This window comes from Anguilla rostrata, chromosome 19 (assembly GCF_018555375.3).
Source record: "Anguilla rostrata isolate EN2019 chromosome 19, ASM1855537v3, whole genome shotgun sequence".
Lineage (NCBI taxonomy): Eukaryota > Metazoa > Chordata > Actinopteri > Anguilliformes > Anguillidae > Anguilla > Anguilla rostrata.
Window position 1 is genome coordinate 4,077,798 of NC_057951.1, and position 19,639 is coordinate 4,097,436.

Consider the following 19,639-nt stretch of genomic DNA (forward strand, 5'->3'; position numbering starts at 1 on the left):
GAGTCATGAATCATGAATCTACGAATCATGAATCATGAATCCATGAATCATGAATCATGAATCCACGAGTCATGAATCATGAATCCACGAACCACAAATCATGAATCATGAATCATGAATCACGCGGCCTTGACTGGCAGGTGATTTGGTTTTGATTCGCGAAAGATGTAAAAACGGCAGTGGCAGGGAGTGCTTAGCGTGCTTAGCACTCCCTTGGAGCAGAGCCGTGCGCGCAAGGATTCGCTCAAGCTAGTTTTGCAGCCGCTCGATTGGTCAGCGGACGGGACGTCGCCCAGGGTCGGCCCGGTTTTCACGCGCCTTAGTTATTTCACTTGGATGACGCGGGCTCTCGGAACGGGACTACGATGATGATGATGTCACTCGTGCGCCCGATTCACAGGTCTGGCGCTCTCCGGACTGAAACGCTACGCGGCGAGAGGATCTGTGCCAGCGCGCTGTAGGCCGAGCTGGCAGGCGTCTCTCCCCACACATATGGCACGGGTACGAGAGCACGGCGGGACTACCGATCGGCAGCTGGTGCGGGTTTAAGCACGGGACGTACAGGGAGTACGTCGCAGAGCTGAGGTTGGGAACGCAGGTCTTGTACGATATTTGTAACGTAACAGGAAGATGCAGCCATTTTTAAAAAAAAGTGTTAATCTTTTATTGACGGGAATCATCCGCTTAGCTTCATGTAGTTCGGCTGACCGGTCAGTCTAACGAGCACACACAAGCAAATGGTAAATGGACTGCATTTATATAGCGCTTTTATCCAAAGCGCTTTACAATTGATGCCTCTCATTCGCCAGAGCAGTTAGGGGTTAGGTGTCTTGCTCAAGGACACTTCGACACGCCCAGGGCGGGGTTTGAACCGGCAACCCTCCGACTGCCAGACAATCGGTCTTACCTCCTGAGCTATGTCGCCCCATATGTGCACTGCATGCACACGTATGCACACACATGCACACTGCATGCACACATATGCACACACATGCACACTGCATGCACACATATGCACACACATGCACACAGCATGCACACACATGCACACACATGCACACACATGCGCACTGCATGCACACACTCTTTTGAAACATCAGCAGCTTAAACGGCCTCTTAGAGGCAGTCAGTTAAAAGCTTTTTTAATGATGCAGCTGGAGATGCAGTCTTAAAGAGCTGGTCTTGTGAGATCCCCCACAGCATCGCTGGGTTTATGGCCTGCTAATGTACTCATCAAAAAGCACACCTCGAGGAGATATATCCGACTTAATCAAAGGGGACGAAATAGAGGACACGGCAATGACGCGCACGGAAGTTTCTAGAAAAACACGGAAGGGGTCGGCGCTGTGGCACGGTGGCCAGCCAGGGAGACCGATAGCCATGTTTTTGCAGGTGCGAATACGAGATGCCGCCGCACCTGCGATGCCCTGAACAGCTTCCACAAGCGCTCAGCTGTGCTGACTGATAATGTGTTTATGGGATGCTGGGCACGTCGCTCTGGATACCGTGAGTTTGCCAAGCACATAAACGACATCCGTACCCCGACCGTACCCACGCGCCCCGACACAAACGGAATAGCCTGCAATACACTGAAATTAAATATGTTATTAAAGGTGTTTGAACGGTTAAGAGTTAATAAGTCATATAGACAAATGTATTGCTGCTTTCAGTATTGCAATATATACAGTGAGCTCCATAATGTTTGGGACAAACGTTATTGATTTGTACTCCACAGCATTTGATTTATAATAAAACAATTATGTGACAAAAGTGTGGTGAAAGTGCACACGCACTTAAAGGGCATTTTAAATTTCATTAAAAGGCCTTTTTTAATACATTTCTGTTTCACCATGTGCAAATACACCTGTGTCCCAAATATTATGTATGTTTCAAAGTAATACACTGCTGTGAAATATATTCATCACACTAGCACTGACTTGCAATATATTCCGTTTCTGTTAGGGCAAGGCCGGCCGTACCTTGAAGGTGAACTGCTCGTTGAAGGTGGGGTTGAGGGTCTTCCTGTGGACCTTGGTCTCAAACTTCTTCTTCTTGTCGGGCAGCAGGTACACCTTGACGTAGGGGTCCGAGGTGCCGCCCATGTCCATGGCGGGGAGGTCGGCCGCCTGGATGATCCCCACCATGAGCTGGATGGGGGGGAGGGGGGGGCGGAGAGGAAGGAAGTTTGAGCTCCGTGCGAGGGTAGCGGGTGTGCCAAAAACCACCGAGGTGCACACACCCTCCCCCCCATCGCGGCCGGCCATGTGTCGCCCCCTCGCTCAAGGAACAAGGGTTTACCCGTCGCGCGAGCGATCGTTTCGATACACCGCGACGCAGTTTCGATGCGGCTAAGCTTCGACGCTAACTCGACGGAAGAAGTCTCCCGCCAACAACGAAGCGGCGTCCTCTCGAGCGCTTTCAGTTATTTCCCTTCGTCTTCCGCTCCCGGACGCGCAGAAACGGCTTTCTGTTTTAAGCAGTGCAAACGCGCGCGGTGGCTTTAACGCGGCTTTGTCGAACAGAAAGCTCGTTAAAACGTAAAAAAAAAAGGGTCTCTGCGCGCAACTTCATCTGTTAATCAATCGCTAATCGTTCGGCAACTGCTGACGAGGCTAAGCGCTGAAGATTTGGGGGGAGAAAAATACAAATTAAAAGTATGCATGAAAAGTAAAAATTAAGGAGCAAACTGTGCGAATAAATCTTTATAATAAACCAGTCACAGAGATGTGAAGTTTAGGGGAACACCTCCATAAAGGCCAAATTAAGAGGCACTGCCTTTATATGGAGGAAAACACCAGAAGCCGACAGTGAGACTGCGTGCCTGCGTGAATTCTATGGTATATACTAACAGGCTAGTACAGAAGTACAGATGATTATAGTATTGACTAATAGGCTAGTACAGAAGCATGGAATTCTATGGTATACACTAATAGGCTAGTACAGAAGTACAGATGATTATAGTATTGACTAATAGGCTAGTACAGAAGCATGGAATTCTATGGTATACACTAACAGGCTAGTACAGAAGTACAGATGACTATAGTATTGACTAATAGGCTAGTACAGAAGCATGGAATCCTATGGTATAGACTAACAGGCTAGTACAGAAGTACAGATGACTATAGTATTGACTAATAGGCTAGTACAGAAGCATGGTATCCTATGGTATAGACTAACAGGCTAGTACAGAAGTACAGATGACTATAGTATTGACTAATAGGCTAGTACAGAAGCATGGAATCCTATGGTATATACTAACAGGCTAGGGCAGATGCACAGAGGTCTATAATGCAGACTAACAGGCTAGTACAGAAGTACAGATGATTATAGTATTGACTAATAGGCTAGTACAGAAGTACAGATGACTATAGTATTGACTAATAGGCTAGTACAGAAGCATGGTATCCTATGGTATAGACTAACAGGCCAGTACAAAATCACAGAGGCCAACGGCATAGACTGACACGCCGATACAGGGAAAGGTCCACAAGCATTTTTGGCACAAAATGACTCTCTCTTTGGCTTGGAACTGCCTGGCTCTACTGGCCCGGAAAGGGCAGGTTACCTCAAAACAAAATGGGGGCTTTATCCACTCCCCGAAGTCCCCCCCTGGGAGGGGGCAGGGGGGCACGGGGACAAGAGGCAGCGCTGCGCTTCAGCCTGCCCAGCGAGGCGCGTAATCCGCCGCCTGAGCCCCCCGAGGCTCCTGGGAGCTCAGCCGCGCGCGTGCTTGAAGTCAAAAGTAGGTCAGCGCTGACAGTGACGGGGCGGGGTGCTGAGGGGCCAGGTTGGGACAGGAGGAGAGGGGGGGGTGTTGAGGCCTGTACCTGGTTTTTGGTAAAGTTTGGGGGGGGGGGCGGGGTGCTGAGGGGCCCGGTTGGGACAGGAGGGGGGGGGATGTTGAGAGGCCCTGTACCGTTGGTGTTTGGTGAAGTTGATGGGGCGCGTGGGGTGACCGAGGGGCCAGGTTGTTGAGGGGCTGTACCTGGTTTTCGGTGAAGTTGTAGTCCAGGGAGTACTGCAGCTTCCCCAGTTTCTCCTGCTCCTTTGGCTCCGCCTCCTTCTCCCCGTCCGTCAGCCCTGTCTCGGCGTCGTCCTCGTCCTTCAGGCCCTGGGGGGGGGGGGGGGAGGGAGAGAGAGACACGCCGGCCGTCAACGCTGTCCTCGCCCCGCCCCGGATGCCACGCCCGCCTCAGTGGCCGCACGACCGCCCCCCCCCGCGTCCAAACTGCCCTGCCTCTCTCGCATGCGCATGCGTGAGAACGGCGCAGACGCACAAACATACAGCTACATAACGCACGGCTTCTCCTATCGCCTCTCTGGGCGGGCGGTGGAGAGAAAAGGCAGTCTGCTTTTTTAAAAGAGGGAGCGCGGCTGTTATTTTCGGAAGCCGGCGCTTCCCCTGGTGTCGTTTCAGGCGGATCGTTTCAGCTCCAGCGAGGCAGCGGGGAACGCTGGAGCTGTCCCTGACTAACCTCATTCTGAGGGAATGGTGGGGGGGGGGGGAAGAGAGGAGGCAAGTTTATCAGAAAGCATGCAACTGAAGAGGCACGGCCAGCTTGTATTTTTTTCTTTCTTTATGTGTTTGGCAGGGATGAGGGGGGAAGGGGGAGGTGGGAGGTGGGAGGTGCATTCAGTGCAAGGCTGCCTGTGGGAAATGTCAGACAGCTTGTTTTGACATGCAGCGCATTCCGATGCTGTAGAGATGACGGCTCTGTCGCCAATCTCCCTTCCCCGTTGCCCCCCTGCCCCCCCAACCCCCCCAACCCCCCCAACCCCCCACCCCCCTTTCGGAACGGGAGCCTGTCCGTGCTACTGTAAAAAAAAAAGGCTGTGCTCGGCTCTTTCCGTGGAGGGGGGGGTTATGGTGGCGAGGGGAGGAGGGGGGGGGGGTGTTTGGGGGAGGGGTGAGGGGGTGGTGAGCGAGAGGCGCGTGAAGGGGTCCGGCAGCGACACTGGGAACCTACCGCCAACGTCCCGCCCCACCACCGCCGCCGGTCACCGGACAGTACAGACAAGGGAGTACAGACATAGGAGAGGGAGAGAGAGAGACACAGCGTTAAAACAGCCACGAGCACGGCGTCACCAAGCAACGGCACGGCACGGCACGCCTGGGGAGACCCGAGCGCTGCCCGGCCTCCTGCTAAGAGCTCCTTTCCACAGCTCAGCCTCAGGAGTTAAAGCGCCCAATCGTGTCATGCCTTCATGTAAAGTCAGCGTTTGCTGCTGACACAATCTCGCTGGTTTTTACAGGGACGTCGCAAAAGCGTTTTTTCTAGATCCTATTCCTGAACGCGCAATTTACACATTACTGCTTTTTTTTTAAAGCGTGTTCATCAGTTCAGTTTGAGCACGACTCCTTACTTTTATTTAAACAGAACCCTTCGTTTGTAGCATTTGACAAAAGAGTCAAAATAATAGGGGCGACATAGCTCAGGAGGTAAGAGTGGATGTCTGGCAGTCGAAGGGTTGCCGGTTTGATCCCCCACCTTGGGCATGTCGAAGTGTCCATGAGCAAGACACCTAACCCCTAACTGCTCTGGTCAATGTGAGGCATCAATTTAAAGCGCTTTGGATAAAAGCGCTATATAAATGCAGTCCATTTATCATTTACCGTAATAAAATATGAGGGTAGATTCTTGATTGCTTGCTTGATTCTGTGCTGAGACAGGAGTCATTCGGTTAAGTCAGAATAACGTTCACTGCGTGAACTGAACTGTGTTCTTGGCTATAAACAGCTGTACGAAATGAGCGTCGTACCTTAGCGAACCCGTCTTTTGTAGTCGTCCCAATGACCGTGATGTGCACTTATTGTACGTCGCTTTGGACAAAAGCGTCTGCTAAATAAACGTAATGTAACGTAACGAGTCAGAAATGGCGTAGTAATTTCCGAATCTCAGTTCTCGCGCTGTATCCTCTGACCCAGCTTCAGGGCCCTGCCGCCAGGAGCGGGTCCGTCCGAAACGGTTTGAAGCGATCGATAAAAACCTCGGACGAACGCGTTCGGCCAATTACGCTACCAGAGCAGACCCCCCGCTAATGCCATTAGCGTGCTAACAGGGGTTAAAGTGTGATCGTTGCAATCGTTCACCGGCGCCTTCATAAGGAAGGCATGGATTAATTTGCGCCCCGCTGATGTAATTAAGTGACATCATCTCTCAGGGTTGTTGCCCGGTACGGTGCGTAGCATAGCAAGCTCACACGCTCGGTACAACAACACGGTCTTTATAGACAACCGAATAAGCAACGGGGGAAAAGGCAGTACTCTGTGCTGACAGCAAGGAGCTTTTTTTTAAATAACAAACACAATGTAACATAATGTAATAGAGGAAAAAATACATGCCTCAGCACCGGTGGCATGCTCTGTGCTCATTACACTGTATGTGCAGAATGTGTGTACTGGTGCAGTGTGTGTGTGTGTGTGTGTGCGTGTGAGCATGTGTGAGTGTGTGTGTCTGTGTGCGTGTGCTTGAGAGCGTGTGTGTGCGTGTTAGTGTGTGTGTATGTGGGCACGTGTTTGCGTGTGTGTGCGCATGTTTGTGTGCCTGTGTGTATGGGTATGTGTGTGTGCGTATGTGTGTGTGTGTGTGTAATTACCAAGCACAAATAACCCAGCTGACTAATTTGTGAAGCAGAAAGCACTGAAAAGCGGCTTCCTGTCTCTTCCCTTTCAGAGTCTCTCAGCTGTTCAGGTAATTACACTGGCCTGGCCATTCAGCAGCCTGCTCAATAGATGCCAGAGCTCAGTGCGGTGCAGCAGGCTGCTCAATAGATGCCAGAGCTCAGTGCGGTGCAGCAGGCTTCTCAATTGATGCCAGAGCTCTGTGCGGTGCAGCAGGCTTCTCAATTGATGCCAGAGCTCCGTGCGGTGCAGCAGGCTGCTCAATAGATGCCAGAGCTCTGTGCGGTGCAGCAGCCTGCTCAATTGATGCCAGAGCTCCGTGCGGTGCAGTAGGCTTCTCAATAGATGCCAGAGCTCTGTGCGGTGCAGCAGCCTGCTCAATAGATGCCAGAGCTCTGTGCGGTGCAGCAGGCTGCTCAATAGATGCCAGAGCTCTGTGCGGTGCAGCAGCCTGCTCAATTGATGCCAGAGCTCTGTGCGGTGCAGCAGCCTGCTCAATAGATGCCAGAGCTCTGTGCGGTGCAGCAGCCTGCTCAATAGATGCCAGAGCTCTGTGCGGTGCAGCAGGCTGCTCAATAGATGCCAGAGCTCTGTGCGGTGCAGCAGCCTGCTCAATAGATGCCAGAGCTCTGTGCGGTGCAGCAGCCTGCTCAATAGATGCCAGAGCTCTGTGCGGTGCAGCAGGCTGCTCAATAGATGCCAGAGCTCTGTGCGGTGCAGCAGGCTGCTCAATAGATGCCAGAGCTCTGTGCGGTGCAGCAGGCTGCTCAATAGATGCCAGAGCTCTGTGCGGTGCAGCAGGCTGCTCAATAGATGCCAGAGCTCTGTGCGGTGCAGCAGCCTGCTCAATAGATGCCAGAGCTCTGTGCGGTGCAGCAGCCTGCTCAATTGATGCCAGAGCTCTGTGCGGTGCAGCAGCCTGCTCAATAGATGCCAGAGCTCAGCGAGCTGCACTCCAAGCCTCCCGCACGCCTCTTTTCGTTTTAAAAAAGGCAGCTTTTTGTTGCCGGCTGTTCATTCAAGACAAGCATCGCTGCGTTTCCTGTTCTCTTCCTGGCCACGTGGGTAACAAGCCCGCTTGCAGTGAACGGTGAACAAAGAGCATGTAATATCTTGCCTTGTATGAGTACCATTAAAATACATACAAAATGCAAACACGGTGCTGTTATTGCGTGCAGTTATTGTGAGCCACTGAGAAACAGGAAGGCCTAAGACGGTGGAACAGGCTCAAACCGGCTAGTCTGCACACACTGACCGAAGGACAGGGGAGAAAAACGGCCGGGAACAAAAGCTTTGCACCTCCATTTGGGCCGCGTCGTTGACGTCCATCATGTTGATGGCGTTCTTGCCCTTCTCCTTGCCCTTCTTCTTGTTCTTCCTCTTGAAGATGCACTTCTTGCAGACGCAGAAGCAGCAGGTGAGGATGAGGAGGATGGCCACGAAGGCGATGGCGACGATGGCCCATGACGGCACTGCGAAAGAGACGGAGAAACACTTACTGAGCGGGAACATGGTTGCTGGGTTATAGAGAGGGAACATGGTCGCTGGGTTATGAGTGGGAACATGGTTGCTGGGTTATAGAGAGGGAACATGGTCACTGGGTTATGAGTGGGAACACAGTCGCTGGGTTATAGAGAGGGAACATGGTTGCTGGGTTAAAAAAAAGCAGGAACATGGTCACTGGGTTAAGAACGGGAACACGGTTGCTGGGTTAAAGAGAGGGAACATGGTCGCTGGGTTAAGAGTGGGACCATGGTTGCTGGGTTAAGAGTGGGAACATGGTCACTGAGTTAAGAACGGGAACACAGTTGCTGGGTTAAAGAGAGGGAACATGGTTGCTGGATTAAGAGTGGGAACATGGTCGCTGGGTTAAAAAAAGCAGGAACATGGGCACTGGGTTAAGAACGGGAACACGGTTGCTGGGTTAAAGAGAGGGAACATGGTCGCTGGGTTAAGAGTGGGACCATGGTTGCGGGGTTAAGAGTGGGAACATGGTCACTGAGTTAAGAACGGGAACACAGTTGCTGGGTTAAAAAGAGGGAACATGGTCGCTGGGTTAAGAGTGGGACCATGGTTGCTGGGTTACAGAGTGGGAAGACAGTCCCCAGTTTAAAGAGCGGGAACATGGTTGTCCAGTTACAGAGTGAGAACCTGGCACCAGGAGACAAATGCAGCCTAACACAATGTCATTAATGAGCATTCCTTCATATCAAACATTCGGTCTTTAATATTAGCCAATCCTGGATTCCCAAGGTCTTAACAATGGAACCCTGCCCCACTCTATGCTGCGGAGTATGATCTGTAGAGCCAGGCATGTTTTGTAGTAAACAGTATCTGCCAAATAAAAAATACTTTAAAAAAAAATTTTTTTTTTAAACGAATCAGGCATTAAATGATGTTAATGTAAGAGGATCTGAAGGGTCCATTGATGATATGAATGCCATTGTGCTGTGCTTAACTTCAGCTGTCCGTGAGCAAGTGGGAGTCGAAAGCAAGCCTCGTAATTGAACGCGGAGGCAACTGCAGTTTATCCTGCGCTATAACAATAAACTTTATTTACGAATGGCCTTTCATGCGCCGTGCTCAAAGCGCTTTCTAAATAAAAGAACAAAGCCGCGATAACAACAAATCTACAACGAACAAAAGGGAGCGTGTAAAACAAACGCAGTAAAAACGTGACGAGGAAGATAAATAATCCTAAAATAAAGCAGTTTAATGTTCTCCTTTGTGAGAGAACAGGAAGTATTCATTACAGTGACAATGGCGTGCATAAACGCACACAAACAACATTTAACACTAATACAGACAGTGTGTTTCTGTGTGTGTGTGTGTGTGCACGTCCGTGTATGTGCGTGTGCGTGTGCGTGTGCGTGTGCGTGTGCGTGTGTGTGCGTGTGCGTGTGTTCATGTGCGTGTACGTGTGCGTGTGTGTGTGCGTGCGTGCGTGCACGGGATGCCATGTCTCGGCTGTGCTGTGTTACTCCAGTGCTCGTTCACACGCACCAACCCACGGAAAAAGCCTTTGATTGTGTTTGTCATTCCGGTCTTGTATCGTGCCAGTCTGCTCTCGTAAAATGTAGAATATCTAATATGATTATACATGGATTGCTCAAAAATACATAGTTTCACATTAGGCCTAATAATATAAATAAACAAAATATCACAAAGCAAAAAGTTTTTTAAAAATCTAATAAAATTCTGTAAATTAAGTTGTAAAAAAAAAAAAAAATACTTATAAATTTGTTTTGGAGCCTATAAGGTTATAAGCTTATGAATACTACACAATAACACACACACACACACACACACACAAGCTATCACTGAGAATCTAAACAGGGGCAAAGCTGAGCGGACTGCTATTCTGGGGTTGCCAAAAGATTAATAGCACTGCAGAAATGTCTACCCGCCTGCCACTTCAAGCTGTCAATCAACCACTGAAACCCTAGAACCTTTGTACGCGGGAACCTTTGTATGTCCAATCGTGGCGAGCCATCTGTAGTGATGTGCCCAATCAAATCATTCCCCTCGCCCACAGTCCCCCTCCTCCGCCCGCCTCCTTGCATGTCCAACTGCCCGCAGTCACAGACGTGAGGAGCAGGAAGCCTGACTGTTCATCACCCTGCTGCTGCTACTGTGGGGCGGGGCCTGGGAGATGGAGGGAATGTGTCACTGTGTGACAAGCCATTTGTTCCACACACACACACACGCACTCACACTCACACACTCACACACTCTCTCTCTCTCTCTCACACACTCACACACACACTCACAGGTCTATCTTTAAATGGAAGTGTCTGGGATGCAGAAGGCACACATTAATACTTCAAAGCTGAGTGATTAATGCGGGTCTGACTGCAGAAGCTGCAGCTCTTTTAAAAATGAAAAAAGCACGAACAGAGATCTACTGCAATAACGCACCACGAGCTGAACAAACTCATTATGAGTGCAGACATCACTGCCATCAGATACAACATTTTAAAAATGTATATATATATTATCCCTCACAATAACGATGAAGTTGGTATCCTACAGGGGAACTAAATCATCTGCGGATAGATTATTCTGTTTGTAAATGTGAGTGGTTAGAAAAAACGTGACAAAAAAAAAAAAAGCCAGGACATCTGGAAAGTGTGACAACCTGACTCACTGTTTCAGAATTTGACAGCGAGAGAGAGCCTCGTCTTTTTCCGTTTTACTGTATCTATGCTGTTAGAGGCCCGAGCTGCTTAGAGGGGACCGTCCACTGATGTTTTACTGTTCAGCATCCAGCGTCACTTTCCTGCTGTTCCAGTACGATAAGGAAAAAAATTCATATAATTATATAACGTGCAGTAATGTGAACAGACTACGCGCCCTCTAGCGTTTCTAAAATTGGCCTCCTTTACATAATTCTCACGTTGCGTCGGCCCCTCAACTTCAAAACAGAGCACGACATGCAGAAAGCGCATCTTAATCTCCCTGATTAAATCCTTAATCTTAATCTTACAGATTAAATCCTTAATCTCAATCTTAATCTCACAGATTAAATGCGCCCCTGGCAAACAGAGCCACTTGGGTTGTTTCTTTAGCAGAGGCAGCTACGCTTCGGTGCAGCGAATATGGGTCACAGTTTTACATCACCAGTAACGGGGAGCACACACGGTATTGGTTGTATTTTTTATTTAAAAAAAAAAATACAATTACCACTCCGAGGCCGTTGAAAGGGGAACGGCCATTAATTATTTCCAGCTGCCAGGCTCGCACGGTCCGGCGCTGGGCTATTTCACATTTCCCCTCGTGCACAACGAAACGGGAGGAGGGGGGAAAAAAAGTTTTCCGTGCCGAGGAATCCGGGCGGTGGAAATCCGGCTTTGCGGCTCTCGCGACGTGCAAATTAAAATTCTGAATTCCGTGGTCAGTCGTGCGGACCGCGTCGGCGGAGGATGGGACACCCGCCCGCCCCGGAGCGGGGGGAGAGAGCCAGTGTGGAGCAGCTCACTTACTTACTCGCTCCCTCTCCCTTTCCCGCGCTCCCTCTCCCTCCCTCTCCCTCCCTCTCCCTTTCCTGCTCTCCCTCTCCCTCCCTCTCTCACCCTCTCTCCCTCTCCCTCTCTCTCTCTCTCTTGCTCATTCTCCCTCTCCCTTTCCCGCTCTTCCTCTCCCTCTCTCTCGCTCTCTCACCCTCTCTCCCTCTCCCTCTCTCTCCTCTCTCTCACTCATTCTCCCTCTCCCTTTCCCGCTCTCCCTCTCCCTCCCTCTCGCTCTCTCACCCTCTATCCCTTTCCTTTTCCCTCTCTCTCTCCCTCTCTCTCTCCCTCCCTCTCTCCCTGTCTCTCCCTCTCTCTCTCTCTCCCTCTCTCTTTCTCCTTCTCCCTTTGCCTTTCCCGCTGTTTCTCTCTCCCCTTCTCTCACTCCCTCTCCCCTCTCACCCTCTCACGCTCTCCCTCTCTGCCTCTCCTCTCCCTCTCTTCTTGCTCCATCTCTCCCCTCTCCCCTTCTCTCCACTCTTTCTCTCTCTCCCTCCCTCTCCTCTCTCCCTCCCCTCGTGTGTGAGCTCCTGGTCGTGCAGCTGCGGTTATTCACGGGGCCGGGGTTATTCCCCTCGAGCTCTGGCAGGCCGCGTGAGCCGGGGATCCGGACCGTTAAACACCGAGAGACACACACAAAAAAAAAAACCCAGCCAGCGGCCGACGCGCGCCTCAGCTCCTTTCGTTTCGCAATCACACCGTAACCGTGTCGACGCGGCTTTCAGAACCGTATCAACGCCCCCCCCCCTCCTCCCCCCGGCTACGCGCTGGACACGCTACATGCCACAGCACACGCAGCGGGGCGTGTGGAGATCAAGGACACTTCGGGGCTGAACTCGTATGAGCGCACATTAATCTACCGCCACTCCTCCTGATATGACTGAGCTTGTGTTACGGAGAGCGGTAGAGAGGAGAGGGACGGTGCTTATGGCAGAGTGTCCCAGGGTGGGGTGGGGAGGGGGGTTAGTGGAACAGCGGAGAGGGAAGACACCCTAACAAGGCATAGCGGGACACCCCTCAACATGCAGGGTATCCCCCCCCGCCTCCCCAACAGCATCTATAACACCACAGTGGCATTACTGTAACCCAGATATGTGATTAGAATGTTCTTAACCCAACATTCTAACGCTGATGTCACAATCACTACTGGTGATTGAAAGCAGCAGAGTTCTAGAACACTGACTTACAATTTTGAAAAAAAAAAAAAACCTGCTCTTCAAAGGGTTCATTGGGGCGACTGTATTTTCCAGGATCTGTAGCATCTGCTTAATATATAATAACATACAAGACTACTGGTGATAATCAGAGCCGTCTGTGCAATTACTTCTTGCACTTCGAGTGTTCATTAAGCTGTCAAGGAGCAAAACGCATGCAAATTTATACAGGGGAAAATAATAACATTTTCCTATCGATGTAAAGTCGTTTCAGGACAGGAGAGTGGGAGGGCCGAAGGGGCGTGCCTCTCTGGTACTGGGAATATTGGGGAGCTCTCTTCTGATTGGTAGCCTGATAAATGCATGCAAAGCAACTTCAAGAGAGATAAGCACATAAGGTTAGCTTGCGTTCTACGAATGACGACGCAGTCATGCCAACCAGATCCCCCCCCTAAAAAAATCTGATGAAGGCTGATGGGTTATGATCGAAAAGTTGACTTTTTTTGTGTCAGTTGAAATGTACGCAGGAGGAGACAGACTCCAGCTGCAGTGTAAATAAAGTGCATTAAGGGATCCAAGGACATATCAAGTTGGAGGAAGGGTTCAGGGGTCAGTCTTGGCATGGACCCCCTGATCCTAACCTATGATTGGCCATAAATGGAATCTTTGCATACGGTCATTGAATGAATCTCATAGGCTGGGGCGATGGTTCTTTGTCTCTGAAGACGATATTAACTCACGTATCGGATTTTGTATTTTTGAAGACGTGTACTTATGCCTCTTCCTCTTGTGACTGTGTTTTTTAAATTATAAAATGGAGCTCCTGACTGTGTCATTTGTCATCTTTATCTTCGACGCCATTCTTTTTTGTCAAGAAATTCCTACAAGGCCTATGATATATATATGAGCCACCGAACAATTTAAATGATCTTTGATTGGGCAATTCAAATAGCGAATGTCCAATCAGTCTTTGGGAAGAGTATTGCCGCGCAGATTGTTCTCTTCGCTAAAAGAGACAGAGTCGTTTCCCAGAACTCCCCTGGGCCTGCTTCGTCTTCAGGCTGTGATGCGCGCGTGACGGCTAAGTAGCTGCGCGTGGCTAAATAAAGCCCTGACTGCGCGAGAGAAAAAGAAAGGTTCCCGGCCAGCTCTCACACTCTAAGACGCGCACCTGCTGAGGCTCTGGAGCCCGTCCAATCAGAGGGAAGCTGGCAGAGGAGCCCGCTGTTAATTGGGCGCCCCGCACTTCGCTGTGGGAGGCCTGCAGTGCTGACTGCGCACTACCCAATCAGGACCCCCCTGTATTTATACCATGTGATCGGACTCTTCTCCTGCCCAATTATAACTGCACGCCTGACGAATTTATGCGGTTTAAAAAATTTTTTTTTTTTTTTTTTAAACAAGATTTTATTAGACAGTAGGCACAGCTGGCCCGGGAAAGAGAGGGTCCTTGAACGATAATCATTCAGAACGATTTTAATAGCGTGAACCGTTTTTGCAAGTTAATTAAATGTCTTTTCGGGGCGGTGAGAGAGGTTGCAAAGGCAGTGAGACAGTGATAATGTCGCCATGTAATCCGGCTGTCGCTAAGAAACGTGAAGTGGGCGAACAGATGCCGCTGCATAAGTAACCGGAAGGATCTTCTTGATTACGATTGGCCCTAAATATCTGTATCTGTGGTAAGCCCCACATCTGAGTTTGATTCAGCCGACATTCCTACTTCTATGGTTAACCCCACATGTCTTAACCAATGACAAAACCCCACACATAAAGACACAATTCCATGCAGGTAACAAAATTTCCTTTCTCCAATGTTCTGAGCAAAACCCGCCCTTTCACGCGAGTGTATTTTTTGACCGATGACGTGTCGTTAAAGACTCCCCGCATATCCATCAGGATTTTAAAATCTGACTGGCGACGAAAGAGTCAAAGGATTTCGGGCTCCTCGTTTGACCCAGTTTTCTTCGGAGCCCCTCCGCAGAAGGTCAAAGAGGCGCTCCTCCCCTCTTTCCCCGATAACGCTGCCGGACCCAATCAGATGCAAATGACGGATGATGGAGAACGATGAGCGCTGAAAGGAATCGCTGATGAGTTTCTGAGGAACGCCCGAGCTGTCAGTCACAGGCCAGGACAGCATCCTGGAGGAAATCTGCATTCACTTTCAGGCGGGCTGGGGGGGGGGGGGCGGGGGTGACGGCTGACTGGCGGCTCTGGGCGCGAGCTCTTGTGACGCGCGCAACATTCCGAAGGACCGCTCTGAAAACCGGGTTCAAAACGAAGGCCAAAGAAAAAAGAAAAAAACCGAAAGAAACAAAGCCGTTTCCCGGGCGACGGCTTCTCGGCGGTGTGGTGCGTTGCTTAGCGCCGGTTTCGTCGAAAGTCCTCGCGCAAGGAGATGGGGAACGGTGGAATTAGAGCAATTATTAGCAGTCAGCACCATAGACAGCCCATCCACTCACAGAGCAGTCAGCACCATAGACAGCCCATCCACTCACAGAGCAGTCAGTACCACGGACAGCTCATCCACACACAGAGCAGTCAGCACCACGGACAGCTCATCCACACACAGAGCAGTCAGCACCACGGACAGCGCATCCGCTCACAGAGCAGTCAGCACCATGGACAGCGCATCCACACACAGAGCAGTCAGCACCAAGGACAGCACATCCACTCACAGAGCAGTCAGCACCATAGACAGCGCGTCCACTCACAGAGCAGTCAGCACCAAGGACAGCACATCCACTCACAGAGCAGTCAGCACCATAGACAGCGCATCCACACACAGAGCAGTCAGCACCATAGACAGCACATCCACTCACAGAGCAGTCAGTACCACGGACAGCACATCCGCTCACAGAGCAGTCAGCACCATAGACAGCCCATCCACTCACAGAGCAGTCAGCACCATAGACAGCCCATCCACTCACAGAGCAGTCAGCACCATAGACAGCCCATCCACTCACAGAGCAGTCAGTACCACGGACAGCTCATCCACACACAGAGCAGTCAGCACCACGGACAGCGCATCCGCTCACAGAGCAGTCAGCACCATGGACAGAGCAGTCAGCACCAAGGACAGCACATCCACACACACAGAAGCCAGTACCACGGACAGCCCATCCACTCACAGAGCAGTCAGTACCACGGACAGCGCATCCGCTCACAGAGCAGTCAGCACCACGGACAGCTCCTGCAAGCTCATCCATACTGCACAGCACAGGCTATCACAACGCACACCTAAGCTTCACACTTCTCGCTTCAGGCATGTTCTGCAGCAATGGCTGCAAACTCCGACGCTTCCCAGGGACTGTCGTCGGCTAAAAGCGACCGCGCTAGATTCCCCGCCTTACAAATGCAGAAAGACACTCTTCAATCAAGCACCTGCCATTCGACTGCGAGCTTCCTATCCACGTGCTATTTCTACTTATTCTATCTGATATACATTTTTTATACTTAACTGGCTTTCGTGTTCCGAGCGAGGGTGACAGCCAGTCACAAGCACGTTTGGACGGAGTGTGGCACAGTGGGTAAGGAACTGGGCTTGTAACCGAAAGGTCGCCGGTTCGATTCCCGGGTAAGGACACCGCCGTTGTACCCTTGAGCAAGGTACTTAACCTGCATTGCTTCAGTATATATCCAGCTGTATAAATGGATACAATGTAAAATGCTGTGTAAAAGTTGTGTAAGTCGCTCTGGATAAGAGCGTCTGCTAAATGCCTGTAATGTAATGTAATGTTTGCTCTTTTCTGTTTAAAGAGGCGGCAGCTGTCCAGTGTAGACACGGGCGGTGTGAGAGAGGGGGGCTGAGGGTTCGAGGGGGGGGTCACTCACGCGGGATCTTGCTCAGCTCGTTCATGAACTTGTCCTTCAGCTTGGAGAAGGCCTCGTCCTTGGGCCGGGCGCCCCCGGGGCCCGGGGCCTCGGTGACGTTGGCGGGTGCGGTGGGGGCCGCGGTGGGGGCCGGGGGGGCCACCAGGGCCTCCCTGCGGCTCTCGGTCATGGTTGCGCCGGGGTGGGGGGGGGCGGGGCGGCGGCCTGGCAGGAGCTGGAGGAGACGGAGAGAGAGAGAGAGAGAGAGAGAGAGTGAGCGAGGGACTGAGAGAAAGAAAGGAAGGGGGGAGAGAAAGAGAGAGAGAGAGGGAGGGAGCGGAAATAACAGGAAAGCGGGAGGGTGGGGACAGGGACAGCAAAAATAAATGGAAAAAAGAGGGGATGGGGGGATGGAGTATGGGAGGAGTGAAGCAGAAAGGGATGGTGAAGCTGCATGAGGGAGAGAGAGGGAAACAGAGATGTCAGAGAGGGGAAGCGCTGGCTCGGACACGAGGGTTCACTGTGTGCACACCTGCCGGCTTAGCCTGAGCAAACAGGGCTTCAGCTGCACGGCCAGCCACCCATCTGTCCCACACAGCTCAGAGCACGCTCAACACACACTCAACACACACTCAGAGCATGCTCAACACACACTCAGCACACACTCAGCACAAACTCAGAGCACGCTCAACACACACTGAACACACACTCAGCACACACACTCAACACACACTCAGCACACACTCAGAGCATGCTCAACACACACTCAGAACATGCTCAGCACAAACTCAGAGCACGCTCAACACACACTCAACACACACTCAGCACACACTCAGCACAAACTCAGAGCACGCTCAACACACACTCATCACACACTCAGAACACACTCAACACACACTCAGCACAAACTCAGAACACACACTCAGAACACACTCAGCACAAACTCAGAGCACGCTCAACACACACTCAACACACACTCAGAGCATGCTCAACACACACTCAGCACACACTCAGCACAAACTCAGAACACACACTCAGAACACGCTCAACACACACTCATCACACACTCAGAACACACTCAACACACACTCAGCACAAACTCAGAACACACACTCAGAACACACTCAGCACAAACTCAGAGCACGCTCAACACACACTCAACACACACTCAGAGCATGCTCAACACACACTCAGCACACACTCAGAACACACACTCAGAACACGCTCAACACACACTCAACACACACTCAGCACACCTCCCTCTGCCTTTTCCATCCTCCTGCCTCAGGCAATGGAGACTGCCACTACTTAACCCTCCGATAAATTAATTAGCATGTGTACCACCAGCATGAGTGCACACACACACACACACACACACACTCACACACAGGCACACACACACACACATACGCTCTTTTACATACACACAAACAAATGCACACACATACGCTCTTTTACATATACACACACACACACAAACAAATGCACACGCAGAGGTCAGGATGCAATCTGTTTGTTCGGTTTAGACCGCAGTCTCTCATCGCTGTCAGTGGGCGGTTGGCAGTAGACAATGAAGCTTGTTACCGCGGGTTATTGGAGTTCCGGTCTCTATGGCAACACAGGGTTAATGGCCTGGGGAGGAAGAGGTGCGGTTACGGTCGGCGTGGCGACCTGCCACAGAGACGCTGGCTCGGTCTGTAACTTACGGAAAGGGACCACGCGGCAATATATTGTGAATATCTGGACTTTTTGTTCACAGTAATGATAAATATTTCACAGAAATGTGAATTAAACTTCAAAATCACCTTGGGTCCGCTGCTCTTTGGACAGTGTATGTGTGTGTGCTGGTATTTCTACCTCTGTGAGGACCTGGAAAGCCCTATTCCATTCACAATGCAAACAAATAAGAGATTCACCGTTCTGACTGTATACACAGATATACGTGTGTGTGTGTGTGTGTGTGTGTGTGTGTGGGAGAGAGTGCATGTATGTATTTGTGTGTGTGTGTGTGTAAATACATGCACACACCTGCATCGTACGTATATGCATATGCTCCCGCACGCAGTTGGAATTCGAAACGACGTGCGGCACTGATGAGCACGCCGTGTGCGGCCCGCGGGGGGGTGCGGCCGTAGCTCGTGCTCCAGATTAAGAACCCGCACCCTGCGATCCGCTCCCCAGCGCACACAGATTTGCGAATCTCATATTAATATGCGTTGTGAGCAAAATAGAAGTCTCAGTGTCCTCACGGAGGTAGAAATACCAGCACATACATACAGTCTCTCTCACACACACACACACACACACACACACACACGCACGCACACACACACACAGGCGCACACACGCGCACGCGCGCATATCCGTGAATACTCTCAGATCAGGTCAGGTCCCGCGCGTATTTTGCATCGTGACTCAAACCACAGTCTCAGGCGTTGGCGCAAAAGGGCTCAGGGATTTTTGTCATCCGTCGACGGGGAATCGAAGCGACCGTCCAAAAAAAGATCGAAAGCGACGGGCCGCGTCCCGGTCGCGCGGAAAAAGCCAAAAATCGCCCGCAGGGGGGCCAGGCGGTACGGCTTTGTACGGTAACGACCACGCGCCCGGCCGCAAACCCGTTCCCTGCTTTCCCCGCGGTGCTGGGGACTCTGGGGATTTTCCGCCCGTCCGCAGGCTCTCCGTCGACCGTCGCTGCAGCGGTCTCCACAGTGCACGGGGCCCGACGTGCCCTCTCACCCGCCGCGATACCGCCATAAATATGTATGGAGGAGCTGTGGATTTTGACGTGTGTCGCCGAACCTTTGGGTCCGGTGTATTTGGCCTCCGCGCGCTGTTCGGTTATTCAGTTATTCAGAAAGGTCCGGGAAGGGGGGGGGGGGGAAGTGCCAGCCCCTGAGCTGACGCCGCTGCCATGGGCGTCTGTGGGGACCGGTCCGAGGGTCGAGGTGATGTCCCCCCCCGCCCCGCCCCGCCCCGGTCTGGAGCTGCTGTATTGTGTGTGCTTTGCAAATGTGCCAGCGAGCCTGTTTAATGTCACAATTCCTAAA

The 19,639-nt window shown here is 51.3% G+C and overlaps 1 protein-coding gene across 1 annotated transcript in view; it reads right to left on the reverse strand.

Moving 5' to 3' along the window:
• LOC135245536 (synaptotagmin-1-like) overlaps positions 1–19,639 on the reverse strand; it is a 110,326-nt gene that overhangs the window by 11,758 nt on the left and 78,929 nt on the right. Inside the window, exons 4-7 of the mRNA XM_064318643.1 lie at positions 16,614–16,827; positions 7,922–8,094; positions 3,986–4,111; positions 1,980–2,147 (exon numbers count right to left, since the gene is read on the reverse strand). Coding sequence (XP_064174713.1) covers positions 1,980–2,147; positions 3,986–4,111; positions 7,922–8,094; positions 16,614–16,782 — 636 coding nt within the window. The 5' untranslated portion in view covers positions 16,783–16,827. The remainder of the gene's footprint in view (positions 1–1,979; positions 2,148–3,985; positions 4,112–7,921; positions 8,095–16,613; positions 16,828–19,639) is intronic.